Genomic DNA, 22263 nt, shown 5'->3' with positions numbered 1-22263 from the left:
TGTATTTATTTTTAAAAATTGTCGGACAAGTGGTGATTATATTAAATCTAATCACGCGTCTTACATGCATTAACTGATTGTATTACCTTAGATGTATCATAGAATTTCTCATTATTAGAATTTTAAATTAAATTACCAGCTTGTAGGATCTCAACTTTATATTAGTCTTACATTCAAATAAACACAACAGCCTCTGAAACAAAGGAGAGAAAGCAGGGAAACAGAAGATTCTTCAAGCACGATCCTTTCTCAATTCCTAAATGTGTACAAAAGCAATGGATTCCAGTAGCTAGCATGTATGTATATTTGCTCTGTAAAATATATTAATTCATGCCTAGATAACTAATTAAAGTCATCATCACCCATCGGTTAAAGAGTATTGGAATTAAGAAGATGAAGCTGGAAGCACAAAGACTTGTATTCATTTGGGTTACTTAGCAAACTTACACTAATTAAACCAAATAAAGAACATGTAAAAAGAGCGGACAAGAAAAATAAAAAAACAACACACGTGCTTCTTCATTATTGCAAGAAAACATTTCTTACAAGTGTTGCGGCTTATTCTTGAATATGTTGTTTGGTTGAAATATACAGTTGAATGCTGCAAGCATGCCCTAGCTATGTACATATAGACTCGGTTGGTTGCCAGTTGTAAATGCACTTGATGAAAAGGAAATATTCTATATATAATAATAACAACAACAACAACACAACAGCAGAAGAATTATAATTAATATTAATATATGATCTGTTAGATTAAATAATTTTATGATTCCTCCACGTTTTCCAAGCGAATAATTAGGTCAAGATCCTTGTCATCTTTGCATTTTATAATGGTTGTGAATCTTGCTATATAAGAATGTTATATATAATAGATTTGATCGTGATCTTTAGGCCCTTATTTGATTCCTTTGGTAATTGCTTTTCACTCCATTCCTTTCACAAGCGATATGGTTGCATCATAAGGCAAGAAAATCTTGCGCTTTTCTGGTAAAAAAATATTATCATCATAGATTATTCAAGCTAGGAAGAGTCAAAACAGTGGAGAAAAAGCAAAAAGATCAATGGTCAACGGCTGCGCTAATTTTCAAAGAGTTTATCCTTAAACTAGAGTAATTAGTGTCTGATTTCCAACGTCGGCAGGTAATTTAATAATAATTAATATTACTTATTAGTCCGAGTAATTTTCTCTCCTTCTCTTTCTTTCTCATGAATTGGTTATATTATAGGACTTGGTCAAAACGTGGATATAATTGATCCACTTGGTTTTGAAAGAATTTTGACGACTAAGCTTCACCGACGTAGGACATAATTTCTTGATGTAGTGTGTAACGTGGCTGGGCTACAAAATATTGATCAGTTTAATCTCAGTACCCAGATAATACACAAATCGCGAAGCTTACTCTTTTTTGTTTGATTGTGATGTCGGTGTACAGATTTTGGCTGTTGCAAATCAATATATTGCTGTCCTTTAATACCTTCTGCTTCGCCAAATTAGAAGATAAGCTAGAGAGCGCGCTTGACCTGACATGTGGTGTATTGGCTGCTACTACTCTTCTTCCTTTAATTTGGAAGCACTTTTGAGTAAGCAGAAGCTGGAAGGATTAAAGTTAGTGAAAAGTGGGTCCAAATTAAATGCTCATTTTAATTCTATATATATGGATGGTCTCGCATGCATGGTCGTTTTGTTTGACACGCACCAGAAAGCCCATAACCACTTGTTTTTGGCATCTCTTCCCTACACTCTCACACAAATATGTGAAATTAAAATTAAAGTCGGTTAGTGAGAGTGGTTTGTTATTCTCACTCTTTAAGAGAAATTAAGAATTTAAGCCTTCCTCTTATATGAAGTCACCACTTTGATCAGAATTTTATTTTTTATCGGCCGACCTGTGCGAACAGGAATTAATTTGAATTGTGGTACATGCTTAAAAGTACCTCTCACAGTTGGAGCCTACTCAGAACCACCTCGTAGTTCAGAAAAAAAAAGTGAAATCAATTTCTTTATTTGATTTTTTTTCTTCTTTTTCCCCGTGTCCATCATAATTCCTCATACGTACAACATGCATCGATCAACTTGTGCCTTGTGCAGATAATTTTGGACAGCAATATTAGAAGTACTCATAATTGATTAATCATAATCATTTAAGTAATTTAACAGCTGCAAATTAATTCATGTTAATCTTGCCTGAGATGATTATCGACACTCGCAAATAGCCGTAATTAATTTAGATGGCATACAAACACATGTCCATTACAATTATAATGACAATACTTGTGAAGGTGCAAGGACAATTAATTCTGCCGGCAATTGAAGAGTAATGTAAAAGAATCAATTGATCATTTATATATATAATCGCAACGTTAGATTTACTGTAATCATAATCCAACTTATCAAGTAAATATGATCGATACACGTAACAAACTCGTTAGCATATTAATTACATCTTACCTATTCATAATATAGATTATTACAATTATACAAACCACTTTTTATTTATAGAACGTGGGAGAGTTTACCCTTCGAAGATCAATTATGAGTCGTTAGCGTACATAGACACACGTATTTTTTAATCATACCCTAATCTAATATATGTATTAATAAATCTTCAAATATCCCCTCGGTGATTTCAACATCTTCCACTATAAATATCACCTTTTGCAAAGTCATATGTTTTCTATAGTTTGTAGTAATGTACACATTCAATTTCGGATGCCAACTTATAATTGGATTGTCATGTATATAATCTAGTTTCTATATAATCATAGTTTTGAAATTTGTATAATAAACGATAATACTACTGAAGTAACTATAAGAAGCAATACGTTGTAGACAATTAAGCACCAGAAAAAAATTATAAAGCACTCTTTACTAAGATAATAAGCACTAGAATAGAGCTTTATATAAAGCACTTTTTACTAACCTGTGCAATGAATAATATTGCATCTTTAGAAGATCACCTATGACTTGAAGGGCTCCATTAATTCCTGCAAAGAAGGCAACAATATTACAAAATTGGGTTTTGCTAATTTTTCCATATTGCTTGTGACTTTATATAATTCTTATGTTGTAATTTTATAAAATTTTCATGCAGTATGTTTGGAACTACCAATAGTTTATTTACAAAATTGTCTTTTCATTATTTACAAGCTCAATCACTCAAGTTGTTTTAGAAACTCGTCACTCTCATTTTCCCCGACTTCTTCTTCCTCACTTCATCTTGTTTTAGGAATCTTTTTCCATCTCAAATAAACTTATGATGACAAGCTATTTGTCACTCATTTGCTTTTTAATTTTTAAAATTAGGGTCTATGTGTGATTCCCTAATGACATCATACTCTATAGTCCGAACATCGTCAAATAATTAAAAATATACTAACAATCAATAAACTAGAGCCATTTAATGGTGCCGGTTTGTGGGGTATAGTATCCATAGGGAACTGTAGTCATGGCTTTGAAGCTGATAATTTTTATTGTTAATTGAACTTAATTCACAAGATATTTTTCAAATTCAAAAAGTGCTAATTTTGATGTTGAGGTTTGATTTAATGGCTTTTTTTTAAAGATTTTTTATTACCTTACAAAAATTAGTCTAGCTTGCTCAGCCTCCAACTTAAAGGAGTTAGCTTTTGTTGGGGGACTTAGCATAAGATTTCTAGGTATCCAACCCAAAAGGCTAACATTTTAGGTGGAGTGACCTACCACCTTATAAATCCAAGTATCTCTCATTTACTAGTTAATGTGAGACACAACTCAACAATCCCCCCCTCGGACGAAACCACCGCCGGACTCCGGTCCTTTCGACCGACACACATGAGTTGTTTCACCACCATATTCCGGCTACTAGGGTCTAGCTCTGATACCACTTGTTGGGGGGACTTAGCATAAGATTTCTAGGTATCCAACCCAAAAGGCTAACTTTTTAGGTAGAATGACCTACCACCTTATAAACTCAAATATCTCCCCTTTACTAGCCAATGTGGGACACAACTCAACAACTTCTATCAAACACTTGAAAGAACTAAACCTTATTCAATACATGTCCGCCCGCGTTCAACAAAAAGTCTGTATAATCAGCATATTAATTGTGCTCTGAAACAACTTGTGGGAAGAAATAATGACTTATTCGGATGGGACTATTAGGTCTTCTTTTTAGCCAAAAGCATAGGGCACAATGAATTCTCTTGTTTGAGCATTCGAAAACACAATTTACAGTCGACTCTTGATAATAAGTATCCAAGTTGAACTTCATAGACAAAATGATAGAGCTAAACTCCATCAAAGACTTGCATTTATTTGAAGAACAACATGCCATGTGCATTCAAACTAGCAAACTAAAAGTAAATATCTTACAATTGTAAATTTTCGAAAATTCATGAATAGCGCACATTTAGTTTGAAACTACAAAAAACTTATAAAAGATTACCCGTTTTGCATATATATTCAGGTGATTTCAATCTATAACAAATCCAATTCTCATGAGAAAGATATTATTTATGTTGCACTTAAAATTCCTGCTTATCTAAGCAAAGCAAACAATATGCATGCTTTTACTTCTTCAAATTATGATCATGCATTAAGATGCAATTATGTATTGCTATGACAAAGATCATATACCTATCAACGAAAAAAAATTCTTAGTGCATCATACAAACGTAGGTTTAATGATGTGAAATTTCTACATCAAAAGGTAAAACGTGTTTCGTATAATTTAAGTTCTTTGATTGTAAACTAGTGATTATGTAAAGTAATAGATCAGTTTACATAATGTATCAGCGAAATTTTAGCAAATGGATGATTTGATTTGTGTACACATTTTTCTTTTTTCCTCAATTCTTTCTCAGTAGAATAAGTAATTTTGATGTAAGACCCTGCTGCATCAACTTATTTATAGATATAGAACTACTTCTACTAGCTACTCAAGTCCCCTGCATAGATTAGCTAATATAGTTTTGATCGATTGATGTTTAAATCTTGTTCCTCGTAGCTAGATTGATGATTCCCCAGCGTATTTGTGGACACAGTTAAGAATTCAGCAAAACCTATGAAAAATTTGAGTTATGAAATTGTGATGCAACTTCGTGATTCTCCATATACATGTTTCCTAGCTAGATATAATTGAACCACCCGTTGCCTATATGTTAGTTCTAGTTTCACCAAATGAAGTCTATACCGAGAAAACCCTAAACTTATATCCAAGATCAATCTAATTGAGCTAATATTTCAAGTTTCATTGGAATGACATTAAACTACCTAGTGTTTGCATAGTCTTCCGAATTCACATGGGGAAGCAATCATTTGTTCATTTCAAAGACATCTAAAATTGTTCTCAAAGTTAGTTTAATTTCAAGGATTCCTTACCAAGTTTCATTTGTACATTTCGTATAATAAGTTATAATTTAGGGTTACTAATAAAACCTTTTATACTTTTGCTGCCTTGCTTTCAGTTAAGCTTAAAGGATCCCCAAATTGCATTTATTAAAAGCCAATGAGTTGATACTGTATTAGTGAACTTAAGAAGCTGTATTAGTGAACTTAAGTAGTTAATTTCCTTTGAAAGAAACTAGAAAGCTGAAGATTTTTATTCAAAAGAATGATGAAAGCCACATGCATTTCTCTTTATGGTGTTCATGGTATATGATGGAGCTTTATAAAAGTAGTCATAGGCTTTAATTCTACCTAAGATATACACATAGCTAGATACAACACTGGACAAGTGAGAGAAAAATACAAAAGCAGAAACCCTTCTTGGTGCTAGCTTAAGCTTTGAAGGTAAATCAACATCATGAAACCAGCTGACGTTATGGAAAAATATAAGTGCTTGTTGCAGCCTTAATTAGAGCCTTCGAATGCACGCACTATAAGCATCCTTTTCTTTAATGGCTATGTGCCTATTTAATGGCTCAACCATTCATGTTGCTTCTTCCGTATGGGAGACAAATGGCTTCTTATCTTCATGGTTTTTGGGGCCTATCGCTCTCACTTTCGCTTTCTTTTGTACACTCAACATCAACAGCATCTCATGTAACTTTACTACGAACTTCAAGTGCTTGATCCTTTAAATATTTAATTGATCTCATTTTCTCTTCTACTATGTAATTGATCTTCCTCTTTTATACAGGTCTACATTGTCTATTTAGGGCACAACCGGCATTGTGATCCAAATCTCATCTCAAAGTCTCATCTTCAACTCCTCTCTAGCGTCTTCGCAAGGTTTTTAGTTCATTTTTCATTGAATTTGTTACCAAAGCTGCGATTTCTAAAATCCCGATAACTTACTATCAATTTTCTACATACTTAAGTGAAGAAGATGCTAAAAGATCCTTGCTCTATGGCTACAAGTATAGCTTCTCTGGCTTTTCAGCAAAGCTCAATTCAAGCCAAGCAGCCTCCTTAGCCGGTAATTAATGACCTAACCACATTGCATAATTAAGGATTAATTTGTTTAATTTATTTTAAAATTCTGATCAATGAGTTGAAAATTTTAATCAAGAAAAGAAATTAATATGTGGCTCTAGAGATGGAAGAAGTGATATCGATATTTGAGAGCCAAGTACTGAAGTTGCACACAACAAGAAGCTGGGATTTTATGGGACTCATTTTGGACAATACTGGTGAAGTGACTCCTGTGCAACTAGCCTATGGTGATGACATTGTTGTTGGGATCTTTGATACAGGTATTTTTCTTATTCTATGCATATGTATTATGTTAAAGCAAATCAATTTTACGTCTAATGGATTTATTTTTTATGGTGAAAATTAACTAGGAGTATGGCCGGAATCCGAAAGTTTTCAGGAAGAGCCTTCCATGAGTCCTATTCCTTCATCTTGGAAAGGAACTTGTGTTAGAGGAGAAAAATTTGATCCGCAAAAAGCATGTAACCGGAAGTTAATTGGTGCCCGTTACTATGTTAAGGGTTTCGAAGAAGAATACGGGCCGTTGAACGCTAGTACCAACCGGGAGTATCGATCAGCGAGAGATTTTCTGGGGCATGGAACCCACACAGCTTCAACAGCAGCTGGATCCATAGCTAAAAATGCAGGTTTCTTTGGGCTTGGCCGAGGCATTGCTAGAGGGGGAGCCCCTAGGGCACGGCTAGCGGTGTATAAAATTTGTTGGGGAAAAGATTCTGATGGGAAATGCACTGAGGCTGATATTCTCGCTGCTTTTGATGATGCTTTACATGATGGAGTCGATGTGATCTCGGCTTCTTTTGGTGAATCTCCGCCTTTGCGGCCGTTCTTTGCATCGAATGCTGATATCGGATCGTTCAACGCAATGCAACATGGTGTTACTGTTGTGTTTTCGGGTGGTAATGATGGCCCTGAACCCTCTTTGGTACAAAATGTTGCACCTTGGAGCATATGTGTTGCTGCTTCATCTATTGATAGAACGTTTCCAACTGAAATTGTTGTGAATAGTGACTTCTCTATCGTGGTAAGTGAATTGGTTTCTTGTTAAAGGTCATGATCAATATGACTTCTCTATCATGATTCATGGCAATATTCAAGTACAATAAATTAGAATTTCTTCCACAATTTTCATTACATAATAGTCTCACGATTTTGCATTTTATAATGTCCGGGATTCTTGTCACATATATGAGAAGGTCATAGTATATAATGGTCTCGATTTTAGTCATAGCTTCTTGATTGAGAAGGATCTTCACCTGATTCTAATTATGATCTCCAGGACCTTTTTCCATTCCTAAGATTTTCATCTCAATCTAAACAAGTGGCGACTTGCTTTATCATTTTTTTTTTTTAAATTCTGCTATTGAAGATTAATGATAAATATTGATCAACTCTTTGACTAGCTCAATCCTTTGAGCTATAAGTAGAAGGCCACCATGATCACTTCTCTTAATCCAGCTCGTTTTGTAGTTGATGTATCACCACGTGCTATTTGGGGAAAGCTAATTCTGCACTGTTCTTAATTTATTATATATACAGGGAGAAAGCTTCATCAGCACAGAGGTTAAGGCAAAATTGGTGGAGGCATTCACTTACTTTGCTGATGGGTAACAGTCTTTCCGTGATTTGTACGCAATGTGTCTGCCTGCCCACTTTTGTAATTTTGTTAAAACATAGTTATCTATCCCTATCCATTAATAGAAGGGGAATTAAAACAGTTACATAATTATGCTAGATTCGCTTACGTTTGAACTATAAGTAAAGCATACAGTAGATAGATATATATAAACACACTTTAGTAAGAATTTTTTTTAGGAAAATTATCATTTGTATATCCTATATTTGCTCTTTTATAAAAAATACTACAATATTTTGAGAGTGTATCAATCGTCCACCCTTAATTGACAAAATGTATCAGCTGACCACCAAACCGTTAGTTGCCGTTTGAAAGTTAACGAAATTACAATGAATTGACGATTTTACTCTTGAAAATTATCACTTGTATACCCTTAAATTCTCTTTTTATCACTTGTATACCCTTAAATTATCACTTGTATCATATGAAAAGACCAAATTACCCTTCTGACGTCATCATACTTAAACGGCAACTAACGGTTTGGTGGTCAGCTGATACATTTTGTTAACTTAGGGTGGACGATTGATACACCTTCAAAGTATTGTAGTATTTTTGATAATGGAGTAAACTAAGCGTATACAAATGATAATTTCCTTTCTTTTTAAAGTGTAAAATTAAGATAGACTGGTATATCTTGCTGCATTCATTTCAAGAAAGCAACTACTTCAGAAATGATTTAACTATATATTCCGCATATTGAACTATAATTTCAGGATTTGTAAATGCGAGAACTGGATGGGAAGAAAAGCTACTGGGAGAGTAGTGTTATGCTTCTCTACTATGGGATCAGTAAAAACTGAAGAAGCAGAAGCAGCTGCAAAGAAAGCCAATGCGTCCGGTTTGATCTTTGCTGAGCCTATGACTGAGCTTATTGCTGAAGTTGATATCATCCCAACTGTCCGCATTGACATTGCTCAAGGGACTCAACTTCGTGACTACCTTGCTCAATTTCCAAGGTAAGTGATGAACAAATGAGTCATTACATCATATATACACATAGTTAAATGAGACCTAATTGATGTATAAATATATATACACGACAATTCTCAGATGAAAACATTTATAGAAATGAGAATTTTGAGATAAAAATTAAAATGATTTTTTATGCTTTTAAATGATTGTAATTGTCCATTATATATAAATTTGGGAAATTAATTAGTTTTATATTGTTAAACGCATGGCAATACAACACTATCGGAGCAGTAGAAAATTATAGTAATTTTGCAATTCAGAAGTCCGTACGTAAAAATGTAGATTTAATTTGTACATATGACTCAGCAAATGGATGATGCATGCTGATCGCTACAACTATTTACTATTCCAGATATACTTTGTAAAATTGAGTTGGAAAAAACCAGAATTTTTTAGAAATATCGAAAAGTTTTCTGACATGCTCAACAATATATATATTGTGGCAAATTAATGAAGGCTACCTATAGTGCAATTAAAACCAAGTAAAACAAGCATTGGAAAAGTACCAGCACCAACAGTCGCGTACTTCTCTTCCAGAGGGCCAAGCTCAATTTCCCCTGATATTCTCAAGGTATTGATCAATTAATTAAATAACATTTTAAAAATTAAATTGGTTAATTGCTGATCAATTTTGTTTCTATGCACGTATACGTTAATGTTGTTGTAATTATGTGCAGCCGGACATTACAGCTCCTGGAATTGGAGTATTAGCAGCATGGCCTCCCAACACTCCTCCAACTCTGTTGCCATCTGATGGGCGGTCAGTGAAGTGGAATTTTCAGTCGGGGACGTCCATGTCGTGCCCTCATGTCTCCGGAGTTGTTGCTCTAATCAAATCGGCTCACCCCAACTGGTCACCTGCTGCCATTCGATCTGCTCTTATGACCACAGGTATATATTTAACAGGCAAGAAAGTTTTGTAATATATATATGTGTGTGTGTGTGTATTTTTATCTAGAAAAGTCACGCTACATAGAAAGAAAAAATAAAAAGAACATCTCTCCACATACATTAATTGCATTTCTATTTATATCTTATTCTAATGCTACTACTTGACTCTTCAATTGTAACGAATATGAGTTCCATTTTTGTTGTTCATTTTCTTCAGCTTACACTAGAGACACAAGTCATGACAGTATCTTAGCCGGAGGATCGATGAAAGTTTCCGATCCCTTCGACATCGGAGCCGGCCACATAAACCCCATGAAAGCCATGGATCCTGGTCTCATCTACGACCTAAAACCAACGGACTACATTGTCTTTCTCCGCAACATTGGCTATACACAAGATCAAATTAACAAAATTTTTCTTCCCTCTCCTGATGAAACTGAACGCACAAGCTGCCCACAAGCACACAAAATACCCAACTCATTCATAAATTACCCATCGATCACAGTCTCAAATCTTCAATCCACAATGACTATCAAAAGGACTGTGAAAAATGTTGGCCAAAAGAAGAATGCAATTTATTTTGCTAGTGTTGTGAAGCCTGGGGGTGTTGAGGTCGTGGTTTGGCCTAGGGTTTTGGTTTTTAGCTGGTTTAAAGAAGAGGTATCGTATTATGTGAGCTTGAAGCCTTTGAAGATGTCTCAAGGGAGATTTGATTTTGGACAGATCGTTTGGTCTGATGGGTTTCATTATGTTAGAAGTCCACTGGTGGTCTTTGTCAACAATACCCACTTGGATTCTGTAACTCATCATTCAAGCATTTAGGGTTAATTTTATGGCCCTTATAAACCAAACATATAATTTCACCAACATCGAGATGTTTGAGTTTCAGCATGGCTATTGTGTAGGCCATTTTTATTATCATTTTCAATCCAACTTTACATTATCATGATGACAATAAAATTCACCTTCTTGGCTTGGTTAATTAATGATTTGCGTCTAACTATATAATCGAAGATAAACTTTTGTTTAGTTATTTTCTTTTCGTTTGTTTCTTGTACGTCTATATTTATAAGAATCGGTTTACTTAAATAGCACAAAAATAATTTACTCCAAAATGTCAAAAATTATTTGGAAACGGAGAAGTGAAAAACAGCTCTTTAGCTTATTTTCAGTATGTATATATACAAAATTATTTGGTCATTCCTTTCACATCCATAATAAATATGTAGTATACTGTGTGAGAGTATGTTACTATTGTAATAATTTGGTCGGCGATCTCACAATTTTTTAATTATCAGTGAAGAAATTAGTAATTAAAAAATTTGAGGATGGCATATAAATTATAAGCATGTTCAACTTTTGTGTTGTTCCCGATCTTTAGCAACAATATTAATTCCTATGATCATCATTTTACTCCTTGACATAGTATTTGCTAAAAGGTTTATATTATAATTATGATTAATTGTGTCGGATAAAAGAGTTGTTGAAATCCATTTTATAAATTGAGGGTGTTTAGTCTATAGTATGTATAATAGAAAAAGTGGGTATAGTGTGAGAGAACAATAAATAATGAAAATATTGAGAGAGTGGGTATAGTGTGAAGAAGAAGAAATAATGAAAGAGTGGATAAGTACTACGAAAGAGGGGGAGGAAAAAAGAAGGAAAAAGATGATTCCAATATGTGAATCCATTTTTTAACTGTTTAAATTAATTAATTTTCGGCTAATGCCTTTTGAAGCATTTGATTAAGTGATTTTCAAGTAATTATATTTAGCTAGCCACTCAAATCACAAATAGTGAATATACAAATTAAAAAACTAATATAAAATTTATCCACCCCATATTTTGAAAACTAATAAAGTAAAAAAGTTAATTTTCGGCTGATTGTTAAATAATTTAGACTAATTATTATTTAAAAAAAATTATACTGCAAGCGGACCAAGTCATTAGCAAAATATTTATTAAAAAAAATCGCGACCACTAATAATAAGCCAAATTGGGAAACATCTAAAAACATGGCGGCTAAATAAAGTGAACTATCTAATGTCAAATGGTCAAATAAACTTGATAATAAAATATAGGGTCATTTCATTTGGCTTTTATTAATTAGTGCGTAGAGTGGAGTTGGCTTCATGTGCAACAAGCTGGTCAACAATTGTCTTCTTGATTGTACTGAGTTAAGGCTTCGGGTTAGTGTTGAGTCGCGTTTATGACTCACATACGTATAACACAAGAAGTGCAGTGAGGGGATTAAAGAGAGACCGATAGGGAGAGATAACGATGCATGATCAAATTAAAGCGTTCCATAAGCATCCTCCTCTTACACTTATTTGTGAGAAAAAATCATAGTAAAAATAATGATGGGCAACTTCTTTGCGAATCCTATAGTTGCACCAACTGTGGGTTCCAAACCAAAAGATTAAAGATGCATAGTTAATTTGCCTGCCAGAAAAAAAACCCTCCTTTGTCTACATTTGTGAGCAATGCTGGCCTCAATCTCCTTTAGTCTTCCATAAACTATGCGTTGATTTACGGGAAGAGCTTCAAATCAGCTACCGTCCACATTGTTCTCTCCACTTCCAAAGGGAACCTGATTATTCAATTTACCTTATTGGCCTGCCATTTCTGTGAGCAAATACACAGGGATTATGAGTGCTGCTGTGAAGGGGTGCGATTTCCAGATTGGTGTTGGGTGTGCCTCATCAACCATCCTTTGACCTTGTTGAAGAACGCGGAATATTATGATGATGATGATAATGACATGATGAATTATAAGCTGTGCTCCTCTGTGAGTTTTACATCCGTGATTCGGTGGGGATGAGTTTCGGCAAGAAATCACAGTTCCATGTGCACAGTGCAACAATGAAATATGATATATTTTAAATGGACCACTTATCACAGTTGATAATTCAGGTCAACTGCATTACCGATATCATATCATATTTTACATTGTTATTGTTTAGATTAATTACCTGCAGATTAATTAATTAATATGATATGATATCGGCAATGCAGTGTCTTGATGATAGAACTGATTAGGAGCAAAGATGTCAAGCTGAGGATTATCAATAGAACTTAAGAGGAGGCCGGAGAAGGCATTACCTACCAAAAAATGGTGGAATCGTTAACCGAAGAGGAAAAGAAATCTTTAACCGAACTGGAACAGAAGATAACGGAGCGCAGTCTACTGGACACTTTTGAAGAATTGAAAGAGATCAATTGCACTGTCTGATGCTGAAAACATATGTTAGAAGCCGGAGGCAAGGGAACTGACGCGCGCAATTGGAATTGCAACGAAGATATACAGGTTATATTTACGGATAAGCTCGCCAATGAATCAGGAATTGGCAACAACTTGCTTTACAGATATGGGATATCGGTGACATTTGCCCCTTCACTGCTCAGAGCCTTAGACCACTGTGTCAGGTTGTGAACGCAATGACGGACACTAAGGCGAAGGAACAAATTACTCGGTGGTGGCTAACTTTGAAACTGGTTGAGAGAGCAGGGTTTAGACTTTAGAGTTGATTTTGCCTTGGATCATGCAAAGAGAATATTGAGTGCTTATTTTCTAATTGACAGTTCGAGAAGCTGATGAAAATCTGAAGAAGGCACAGGTCACAATACAGCTGAGATCAGAAGCTATGCAATTGAATGAAGCTCTGGGTTTGTGGTGGAACAAAGCCGCCACAGGACTACTTGACAATGACATCTAAACATTAAATGCATGCATGTAGGCATTTGTTTGTTTAATTGGATGTAGCCTCGTCCAACTTTAATTTCTGATTTCATCTCTGCCCCTGCCCCCCACCCTTTTTTTTCTGAATTAGGACTATTAAAGTTAACTTGTCTCTTTTTCGATTTCACATTTTCTGATTCATAATTCTGTCTAAAAGCTTTAATTAGTCCTGTTAATTTATTAATTTCTCAGGCTGAAGTAGTATATATGTTGTACTAGTTGATTTTTTTTATGCTTGCCCCCATATTCTTGGCAAAATAAAAGCAAAGGACAAAATTTGAAGTAAGCCCTGATAATGATTCCAATCTTCAATACTGATCATTTCTACAATTATTAAAGTTAGCAGCTTTATGACATTAAATCTGAGGTGCATTCCATTTGTTCTGTGAAATATCAAACAGATACAAGCAACGAAATTAATTAATTACATGCTTCAGTAGACAGGCGCGAGATGGTTTAAGGATATGAATAATGTTTGTGGGAAGTGTAGCCATACATTATGCTTATCACTTGAAAGATGTTTGTGATCACTTGACATTGGGTTTTTCTTTGAAACTATGAGTGTCCAGATTAATGCTTTTCAGGCAATCCCAAAGTTTAAGATTTCTACTTTGAGATTGCTTCTTAACAGTTTTAAGAAACATGTCTCTGTACAAATAAATATTTTCTCAGCTGCATGATTTTAAGTTTAAAACTTGAGGATTTCTCGGTTGCTAACTTATAGTGTGATCTAAAATTATCTGCTCAATGTCAATGGATTGGAATCTCCATCTGAGCGAATGGGAGATATTGTGCTGAGTTAATGTGCTGCTGTGCTACCTGCTGGTGCTGGGAGAGAGAAGTCCTAAAATGACAAATCAAGCTAAAGCCTAAAATGATTCCATGGTAAAATTTGGAGTGGAGCTATTGGCACCCCTACATTATTCTTATAAAACCTCACTTTAAATAAAATTACAGTTAAGGACAAATTACTTAATTCATGATCAATCCTTTTCAAAAAAAAAAAATTATATATGTTACTTACTATCTAACTAAAATAAATTGTACACAATTTATGCTTGACTTTCTCTTTTTCCTTGAATTTTTCTGCCCGGCTGCCGCTAGCTCACCGTTCTTTCTAATTCGACAAAGAACAAGGTCACTGGATCGAAGGTTTTGCGGCAACAATGAAGGATTCAGAGAGTATTCAAGCATAATCCAGCAACCGTTGTGTGGAGACTTGTCCTTCTCATATTGAAACCTTTTCTTGGAACCAATTTTCTTGCTAGAGTTGCCGGACACAACCGCCTTGCTACGTACCAGACTCTGTAATCAATCTTGAGCCGTTAACACTCTTCTTCTTCAAGCGAGTGAAAGAGTAAAGATCTTCACCATCTTCTAAATCTCGAGTCCTCCAAATCTACCACGGTTCCTTGGAACCGTAGAGATTATCAGTTCTCACGAAATCATCAAGAAAAGGGGCTAGACTTCCATAAATCTTATTAAATAATCTATTGTTCTCTTTTGATTTCTTATTGATTAAATATTTTTATACTTAAAATTACTTTGAAATTATAATTTGAAATATGTGTTATTTCAGCCAATGATTAACACTAAAAAATTTATCACCCATATAACTTTTTTAATTTGTGTGTAGGGTAATACTAAAATTGGAAATAATTAAAAAAATATTACAATAATACTTTGTGTTTTAAAAATAAAACAAATCAAATGAAAATTGAGAACTTAGAAAGGTGTATCTAAAACAAGGGGTATTTTCAAAAATAAAATAAATATAACTAAAAAGGGAGTTTTATGAGGAGATGAGAGGGGTGCCAATAGTCCAACTCTAAAATTTGTCAACATCCATCTATGATTAAGAGAAGTCCATAATGGCGCACCCAAAAACAAACCAAATCCAAAAGCCCATGAAATTTTGTACACTTCGCATTCGTAAATGATGATTGACACTCTAAAATCTTATTCTAAATTGCATCTCATATAATACGGCATACAATGCATTAAGTTCTGAGTGATTTAATTACATTATCCCACCAACTAGTGAATGAATACCACATCACTTGAGATGAAATTTTAAAACATCTTAAAACAGAAAATCCATCAATCGAGCAGCTCTCCTTCCCCATTCAGAAGCATATTAATTAAGAAATCAAGTTGAGTTTTTGTAGAGTGTATACGTTTTGAATAAACGACGATTAATCTGAAATGTTTTTTTAGATGCACATCAAAGTTTTTCGCATGGATAATATTTGTGGCAATGAAGTCTCCTTACAGCGTAACTAGACCCAAGGCAAACAAGTATGGGAGAAACATCATGTTTTCAAATGCAAAATTGAGCGTAAATTGTACATTATTTAGCTCTAGCTAGCTTAAGGTCATATTATAATCAACGGCCTAATCTCAAATTCGTATTTTAATTCCTAAATGGTATGCTTAGGCCCACCTCAATATTCAAGCATGCAGAGCGTCGACTTACTCTTAAGAATAAGACCGTACCATGCAATAAGACTATTATGATCTCATCATAGTCTAATTTTAAAAACACTTCTTACCTCGCATGATTTCAGTAGCAAGTGTGATCCAATTGTTACTTTGAAACAAAGCCATAAAACATCATATATGTTTATACAAGAGAATAGTTCTTATTTAATTGCGTGATTAATTCTTTTTATAGGCTGTTTTGGTAGCTCTAAGTTTTCCAAATTATTAATGGTCAGTGTGTTTTATAACAAATGGGCTTTCTCCAAAGAAAATTGACCAATAGCTTAATAATAATATATTTCATTTGAAGAATAAGAGCATTGTTTAATTAGAAAAAGAAACTCCAAATATATAACAACTTATTTTGGCCTCATCAAATATCAATAGTCCATAAACTCTAATCTTGTACATATTTGATGTATACTGTACTATAAGAACATTGCATTTTTACTTGGATAGCTATATATGATCTGTAGTTTTCTTTCTAATTTTTTTAGTCCAAAATTCAAGTTTAGGATAGATTTATAACATTATAAATCAAGTTTACAATATTATAAACTGATTTATAATACCATAAATTTGTTTCGAATTTTAATTTCATACCTAATAACGATTATACATGTGAAGTAAAAAGAAAGGGCAAATGAATCTTCGAAAGAATTTGTCAACATACATCCACAAATAAGAGAAGTCCAAAGGGCCCATAATCTAACAAATGGGCCCAAAATCCAAAACAAAGACCAAATCTAAAATCCCATGTGATAATTTCGCAAATAGGGTTTCCAAAAACTTACACCACTGACCACACGCTCGATTTGGGAACTTTCAAATGAACACCCAACACCCATCACCCTCCGAGGCACCAAAACAAACTTCACCCTCTGAGGCTCTGACAAAACAAGAAAAGTTGAAAAATAAACCAAAACAGCCCAAAGTTAGTCAGGACCCTCCACGTGGAAATCACAGCCAATCAAAAAGAGGTGATGAGATCATAAAACGACCCGCGGGTGAGACAGAAAAAGAGGAGTCCGTGGGGCTATTTGAGTCACCGCTTTTGGATTGACAAAACCCTCTTCTTTTCTTTCGCTAAACCCAAACCCAAACCCTCGGCGGCTGTGTGCGAGAGAAGAGAGTAACCCCATTTTAATCTCCTTGTTTCTAGGGTTCCTTTTAGATCCTTTTGGGGGAAACAAAAATCTTTTAAAAACCAAATTAATTTTCTTTTTTTATTAGGTTTTTAGAAGATACGATAATTGTGAAAGATCAAGATCTGTTGCCGTTGTTGTTATTCATGGCTACTACTGTTGCTCCTGCTGTAGAAAGTATCCTTTCACAAAATAGCGATCTGGGTATTGTTTAATTCCCTTGTTTCTCGTCTGGATCGAATTTGGTTTCTGTTAATTTTTGGTTCTTAATTTCGTAGATCCGTGTCAAAATTTAGGTTTTTACGCGTTTAAATTACGGTTTTCATGGTGACTTGTTCGTTTGTGAAGAAGTTGTTTTCTTGGGAAGTTTGTGTTGTTCAGAATTATTGTAATTTGTTTGTCGCTACGTGGTCTTGTTTATTTTTGGTTTCTTCTAAATGAATTGATGAGTGTTTGTTTTTATTCTAGTTGGGATTAGGGTTGTTGGTTGCTCGTGTGGACTACAGTATGGTAGTTATATTGTTTTCAACAGGGATCTTGATTTTACTGTTCAAACATTGAATTCAAAATTATATGCTTGTTATTGGACTGTAGTTTAAGCATTGCGATTTATAAGTTGAGGTTGTTTGTAAATGGAATTTTGTAAATTGAAGCATGTATGATTGTCTTGATATTGGCTTTTGGCTAGCAAATTTGTTTCCTTTACTTTTTTCTTCCAATAGAAGCATCAGATTTGCTGCAGAAATTGTCTTTAGATTCGCAGACCAAGTCTCTTGAAATTTCTGAGCATACCAAGAAGGTATGTTCACACATTGAGTTGGTGCTAATTTTGGCTATTGTTCACTTTTTTGGGACTGTCTTTAATCTTTATGATGGATGGAAACTAATATGTTTATGTTTGATTGAATTTGTTCATACAGCCCTCAGCTAATCAGTATGGGTCTGTTGATTCTGTTAATGCTGCTGCAAATGGTCAGATCCCTTCAGAGCGTTCTGGAACTCCATTTCTGAATGATTTCATGGACCCGAATATGTGCTATGTTCCCAATGGTTATCCCTCAACTGCTTTCTACTATGGGGGTAAGTGGTGAGCTTTGGTCTGCGGGATTGTCTAGTTTGGAGAAATCCAAATTTGTTAGTTGGTATATTAACTGGTTAATGTTATTATGTCGCTATTAGATGTGGCATTGACCTGGTTATAAACTCTTGCAGGGTATGATGGAAATGTTGGTGAGTGGGATGATTATACAAGATATGTAAGTCAAGATGGAGTTGACATGACTTCTGTAAGTTATTATGCTTCAACAATGATTGGATGGGTTGTTTTTTGCAAGTATATATTGCGGTCTAATGATTTGTTACGTTGTTTTGGTATTCTTGCAGGGAGTGTATGGAGACAATGGGTCTCTTATGTATCACCATGGCTATGGGTATGCACCCTATCCGCCCTATTCACCGGCAACATCACCAGTTCCAACCATGGGAACTGATGGTCAGCTTTATGGACCTCAGCACTACCAGTATCCACACTACTTCCAGCCAATTACTCCAACTAGTAGTCCATACTCCCCAAGCCCTGTCGCTCCTACACCTGGGGATATTCCCACCTCTGTAGCTGCTGATCAGAAGCCATTGCCTGTAGAAAGCACCAATGGGAAATCCAATGGTGTTGCCAATGCGGGAGGTGTGAAGGGGAATAATGGTTCAGCTCCATTTAAACCAACATATCAGCCCTTTAATTCAAACAATACATATGGAAGGGGTAGTTTGCCTGGACGAGGGCCTGCTTCTGGATATCAAGATCCAAGGTGTAATCTTGATGGGATGAGGTCTCCAATTCCATGGTTGGATGGCCCCGTAATTTCAGATGCTAGGCCAGTTGCAAGCAACACCTTTAATTCTTCAATTTCAAACGTCAATAATGTTGCATCTTCCAGAAATCAGAACTACCGTCCGAATTCTCATTACATGGTATGCATGAGTTGCCTTATCTGCTTTTTAATTATGGTTTTTGTATCATGAATCAATTAGAATAATATAATGCCAGATATTTGATTATGTTGACTTGTGTTGTGAGAAAGTGTTGATATGAATAAATGTTACCGTTCCTTCACAATTGATATTAATTTGAGCCTCTGCTGTTGTGATGAATGTTTTGTGGTGGACAAAAATTGATGGTGGACAAAAGTTGATGTTAGATCATTTTATGCACAGAAATATTCAACACTTTATTTAGCTATCTCTGAAAGTTTTCTTTTCTCTTCTCCACAGGGTTTGCACCATCCTAGACCGATGTCTGGCATGGGCGCTGCACAGGGTTTCATGAATATGAATAGGATGTATCCTAACAAGTTATACGGTCAGTATGGTAACACATTTAGATCTGGGGTGGGGTTTGGCTCCAATGGCTATGATTTGCGAACAAATGGTCGTGGATGGTTGTCTGTTGATGGGAAGTATAAATCCAGGGGACGTGGCAATGGTTATTTTGGTTATGGTAATGAGAACATGGATGGATTGAATGAGCTTAATAGGGGACCTAGAGCCAAGGGAGCAAAAAACCAAAAGGGTTCAGCACCCAATGCTTTACCAGTCAAAGAGCAGAATGTGCTAACAAATGGGACCGCTGAGGATGAGAATGATAAGATTAGTTTGAGTCCTGACAGAGATGAATACAATAAAGCAGATTTCCCAGAAGAGTACACTGATGCTAAATTCTTTGTCATCAAATCGTACAGTGAGGATGATGTCCATAAAAGTATCAAGTACAGTGTTTGGGCCAGCACCCCCAATGGCAACAAGAAGCTTGATGCTGCTTACCAGGAGGCTCAACAGAAGTCTCGCAGCTGCCCTGTATTTCTTCTCTTTTCGGTGAGAATCTGATTTAACTAATCTAATCTTATTTATGTTATTTTCTATATTTCCATGGTATTTACTTATTGGTCTTGAATTCTTTCTTAGGTTAACACAAGTGGACAGTTTGTTGGCCTTGCGGAGATGGCTGGACCGGTTGATTTTAACAAAAACGTGGAGTACTGGCAACAAGACAAATGGACTGGCTGTTTTCCGGTGAAGTGGCACATTGTCAAGGATGTACCAAATAGTTTGTTGAAGCACATTACTCTCGAGAATAATGAGAACAAGCCTGTCACTAACAGTAGGGACACTCAAGAGGTAATTAAATTTTTGTAATCTTATCCCTTGCTATTATGTCATTGTTCTTTATTTATTTTAAACAGCAAGCTTTGATGGTGTCTTGCAGATCAAGTTAGAGCAGGGACTTAAATTGATCAAAATATTCAAGGATCACCCAAGTAAAACGTGCATTCTGGATGATTTTGGGTTTTATGAGACTCGCCAGAAAACCATTCAGGAAAAGAAGGCTAAACAACAGCAGTTCCAGAAACAGGCAAGTTACTTCCCATTAAATTGGTTTAATGTCTTGTATTCTTTCCAATTTAGATATGGTGAAATATTTTGCTGAAGAAGCCTAATTTTGCTTGTATGTGGTTGATTTTGGAAACGCTGCAGGTATGGGAAGGAAAGCCTGCTGAGGAGAAGAAAGAATTGGCTAATGGGGAACTAAAGACACAGAAGTCATCGGAGGTTGCCTCTGATTTGGTCGAAGAGCGTACTACAACAGTTCAGAGTAATGGGGACCTAAGACTCTCTGAGAATGGATCAGTTGCAAAAACTGGAGATGCCCACAAGGGAAGTAAACCAGTTGTAGTTTCAGAGAAGGTTATATTGGCAAATGGGGTTGCAAATGGTTGTTAGGCTTAGCTGCACAGGAAGGCGGTCTGATTTTATTGGAGCTCATTGTGAGGAGTTCTGTCAGAAGTTTTGCTGGTTTCAGACATCGTATAGAAAACTTCTGGCCAGTTCTATGTATGACTCAGGCCGCCTTATTGGATCTGCCCTGCTGCTTTAAAGTCAATAATTCATTGAGGGATGGGATTTCATGTTGTGAGTTCAAAGATGGTGTGGCAGGCTAGGTTTATCAGAATCTGAGTAGTATTGCCCATCTCTTTTATGATGGGCTCTTTTTCTTTTTCTTTTTCTTTTTCCTTTTTTGTTTCCTCTTCTAACAAAGTTTTTCATCTGCTAGGGTTTTGGGTTTAGTGAATGCTATTTAGTGGCTTTTTCTTTATGTTTCTTCTTCCATTATGCTTTTTTTTTAATATCTTTAAAAGAAAAATTGTGTCTGGGATATTTTTCCTGTCTTATGGAGCAGCTTGCATTTGGGTCAAGAGAGGGCTGCTAAAGCGCCAAGCTGGGAAAATTATTTCAATGTAATAGAGAGCTTTTGATATTCAGTAAGCAAAGAAATAGAGTATGCTTTTATGGTAGCTATTTTTACCAGTGCATGTGATGACCCTTTTTGTTTTCTGCTTAATAAAATTGCATTGGTGCTTTCTCTGTGTGGAATGGAATGCTGAACAAGCCATGTATGCTGTGAGGCGAAATTGAAGATTGCCTTGTGTTTTGTGTATTGATGGTAAGTAGAAAGGTTACTACCTGATGCTGTTATCAATAAATGGTAATCATCATACAGGTTAAGATTCCAAATTTTAAATTTCAGAAGTTTTAGCAATAATGTGGTTGACTGACTTGATCAGGGGTCGTTGCTTTGCCTATTGCTTATAGCATGAGGCCATTAATCACGGTTGATGCCTTCATGGCTGATTTGCAGAGTATCCATTCTTCTTTTGAGTGGTGCCGCCAAAGCCAAATTTCTAAACTACTTGATATAAGCACCCGGTTGTCGTTTCAAAATAATAAGTTATGAATTATTATCTAAATTTGTAACTAAATAAAGTTACGTCAATGATCTGATGATCGGATCAAAGTCTTTTTTCTAAAATTTCTGAAAATGTTTGCTTCTACCATCATGTTTGATGAATAGAATAATGTATTTTCTTTAATTGTTTAAGAGAGGGTAATCAGATCTTGTCTCATTCTCTCCTAATAATAGTCGAACTTA

General features: G+C 35.2%; 2 protein-coding genes across 3 annotated transcripts; both read left to right on the top strand.

Moving 5' to 3' along the window:
- Positions 1-5899: 5899 nt before the first annotated feature.
- LOC18051857 (subtilisin-like protease SBT3.18) lies at positions 5900-10842 on the top strand. Its single transcript, XM_006445504.2, has 10 exons — positions 5900-6025; positions 6123-6214; positions 6304-6401; positions 6520-6678; positions 6769-7439; positions 7955-8022; positions 8765-9007; positions 9480-9594; positions 9701-9914; positions 10132-10842. Exons 1-10 carry the CDS (start codon positions 5900-5902, stop codon positions 10734-10736), a joined length of 2391 nt encoding a protein of 796 aa, XP_006445567.2. The 3' UTR covers positions 10737-10842.
- Positions 10843-17193: 6351 nt separating this feature from the next.
- LOC18050490 lies at positions 17194-21698 on the top strand. Of its 2 annotated transcripts, none has more exons than XM_024191255.1 (9): positions 17194-17456; positions 18005-18078; positions 18200-18359; positions 18492-18565; positions 18663-19250; positions 19551-20150; positions 20241-20453; positions 20542-20688; positions 20811-21698. In XM_024191255.1, the coding sequence occupies exons 1-9, from the start codon at positions 17426-17428 to the stop codon at positions 21054-21056; spliced, it is 2133 nt and encodes a 710-aa protein (XP_024047023.1). In that variant the 5' UTR covers positions 17194-17425; the 3' UTR covers positions 21057-21698. The 2 variants fall into 2 exon arrangements, with proteins under 2 accessions (XP_024047023.1, XP_006445566.1); XM_006445503.2 differs by having other exon boundaries at positions 18002-18078.
- Positions 21699-22263: the final 565 nt, after the last annotated feature.

Source organism: Citrus clementina, unplaced genomic scaffold (assembly GCF_000493195.1).
Source record: "Citrus clementina cultivar Clemenules unplaced genomic scaffold, Citrus_clementina_v1.0 scaffold_2, whole genome shotgun sequence".
Classification (NCBI taxonomy): domain Eukaryota; kingdom Viridiplantae; phylum Streptophyta; class Magnoliopsida; order Sapindales; family Rutaceae; genus Citrus; species Citrus x clementina.
The sequence above is the reverse complement of the archived record's forward strand: the minus strand, read 5'-3'. Positions and strand labels throughout refer to the sequence as shown.

What these genes read in the sequence shown, in the direction of transcription:
- LOC18050490 (XM_006445503.2), top strand. Translation starts at nt 17,426, where the DNA reads ATGGCTACTACTGTTGCTCCTGCTGTAGAAA. An exon ending in TTTCTGAGCATACCAAGAAG is followed by an intron (nt 18,079 to 18,199) that starts GTATGTTCACAC and finishes TTGTTCATACAG; the next exon opens with CCCTCAGCTAATCAGTATGG. An exon ending in CTGTATTTCTTCTCTTTTCG is followed by an intron (nt 20,151 to 20,240) that starts GTGAGAATCTGA and finishes ATTCTTTCTTAG; the next exon opens with GTTAACACAAGTGGACAGTT.
- LOC18051857 (XM_006445504.2), top strand. Translation starts at nt 5,900, where the DNA reads ATGGCTCAACCATTCATGTTGCTTCTTCCGTATGGGAGACAAATGGCT. An exon ending in TGTTGGGATCTTTGATACAG is followed by an intron (nt 6,679 to 6,768) that starts GTATTTTTCTTA and finishes AAAATTAACTAG; the next exon opens with GAGTATGGCCGGAATCCGAA. An exon ending in ATCTGCTCTTATGACCACAG is followed by an intron (nt 9,915 to 10,131) that starts GTATATATTTAA and finishes CATTTTCTTCAG; the next exon opens with CTTACACTAGAGACACAAGT.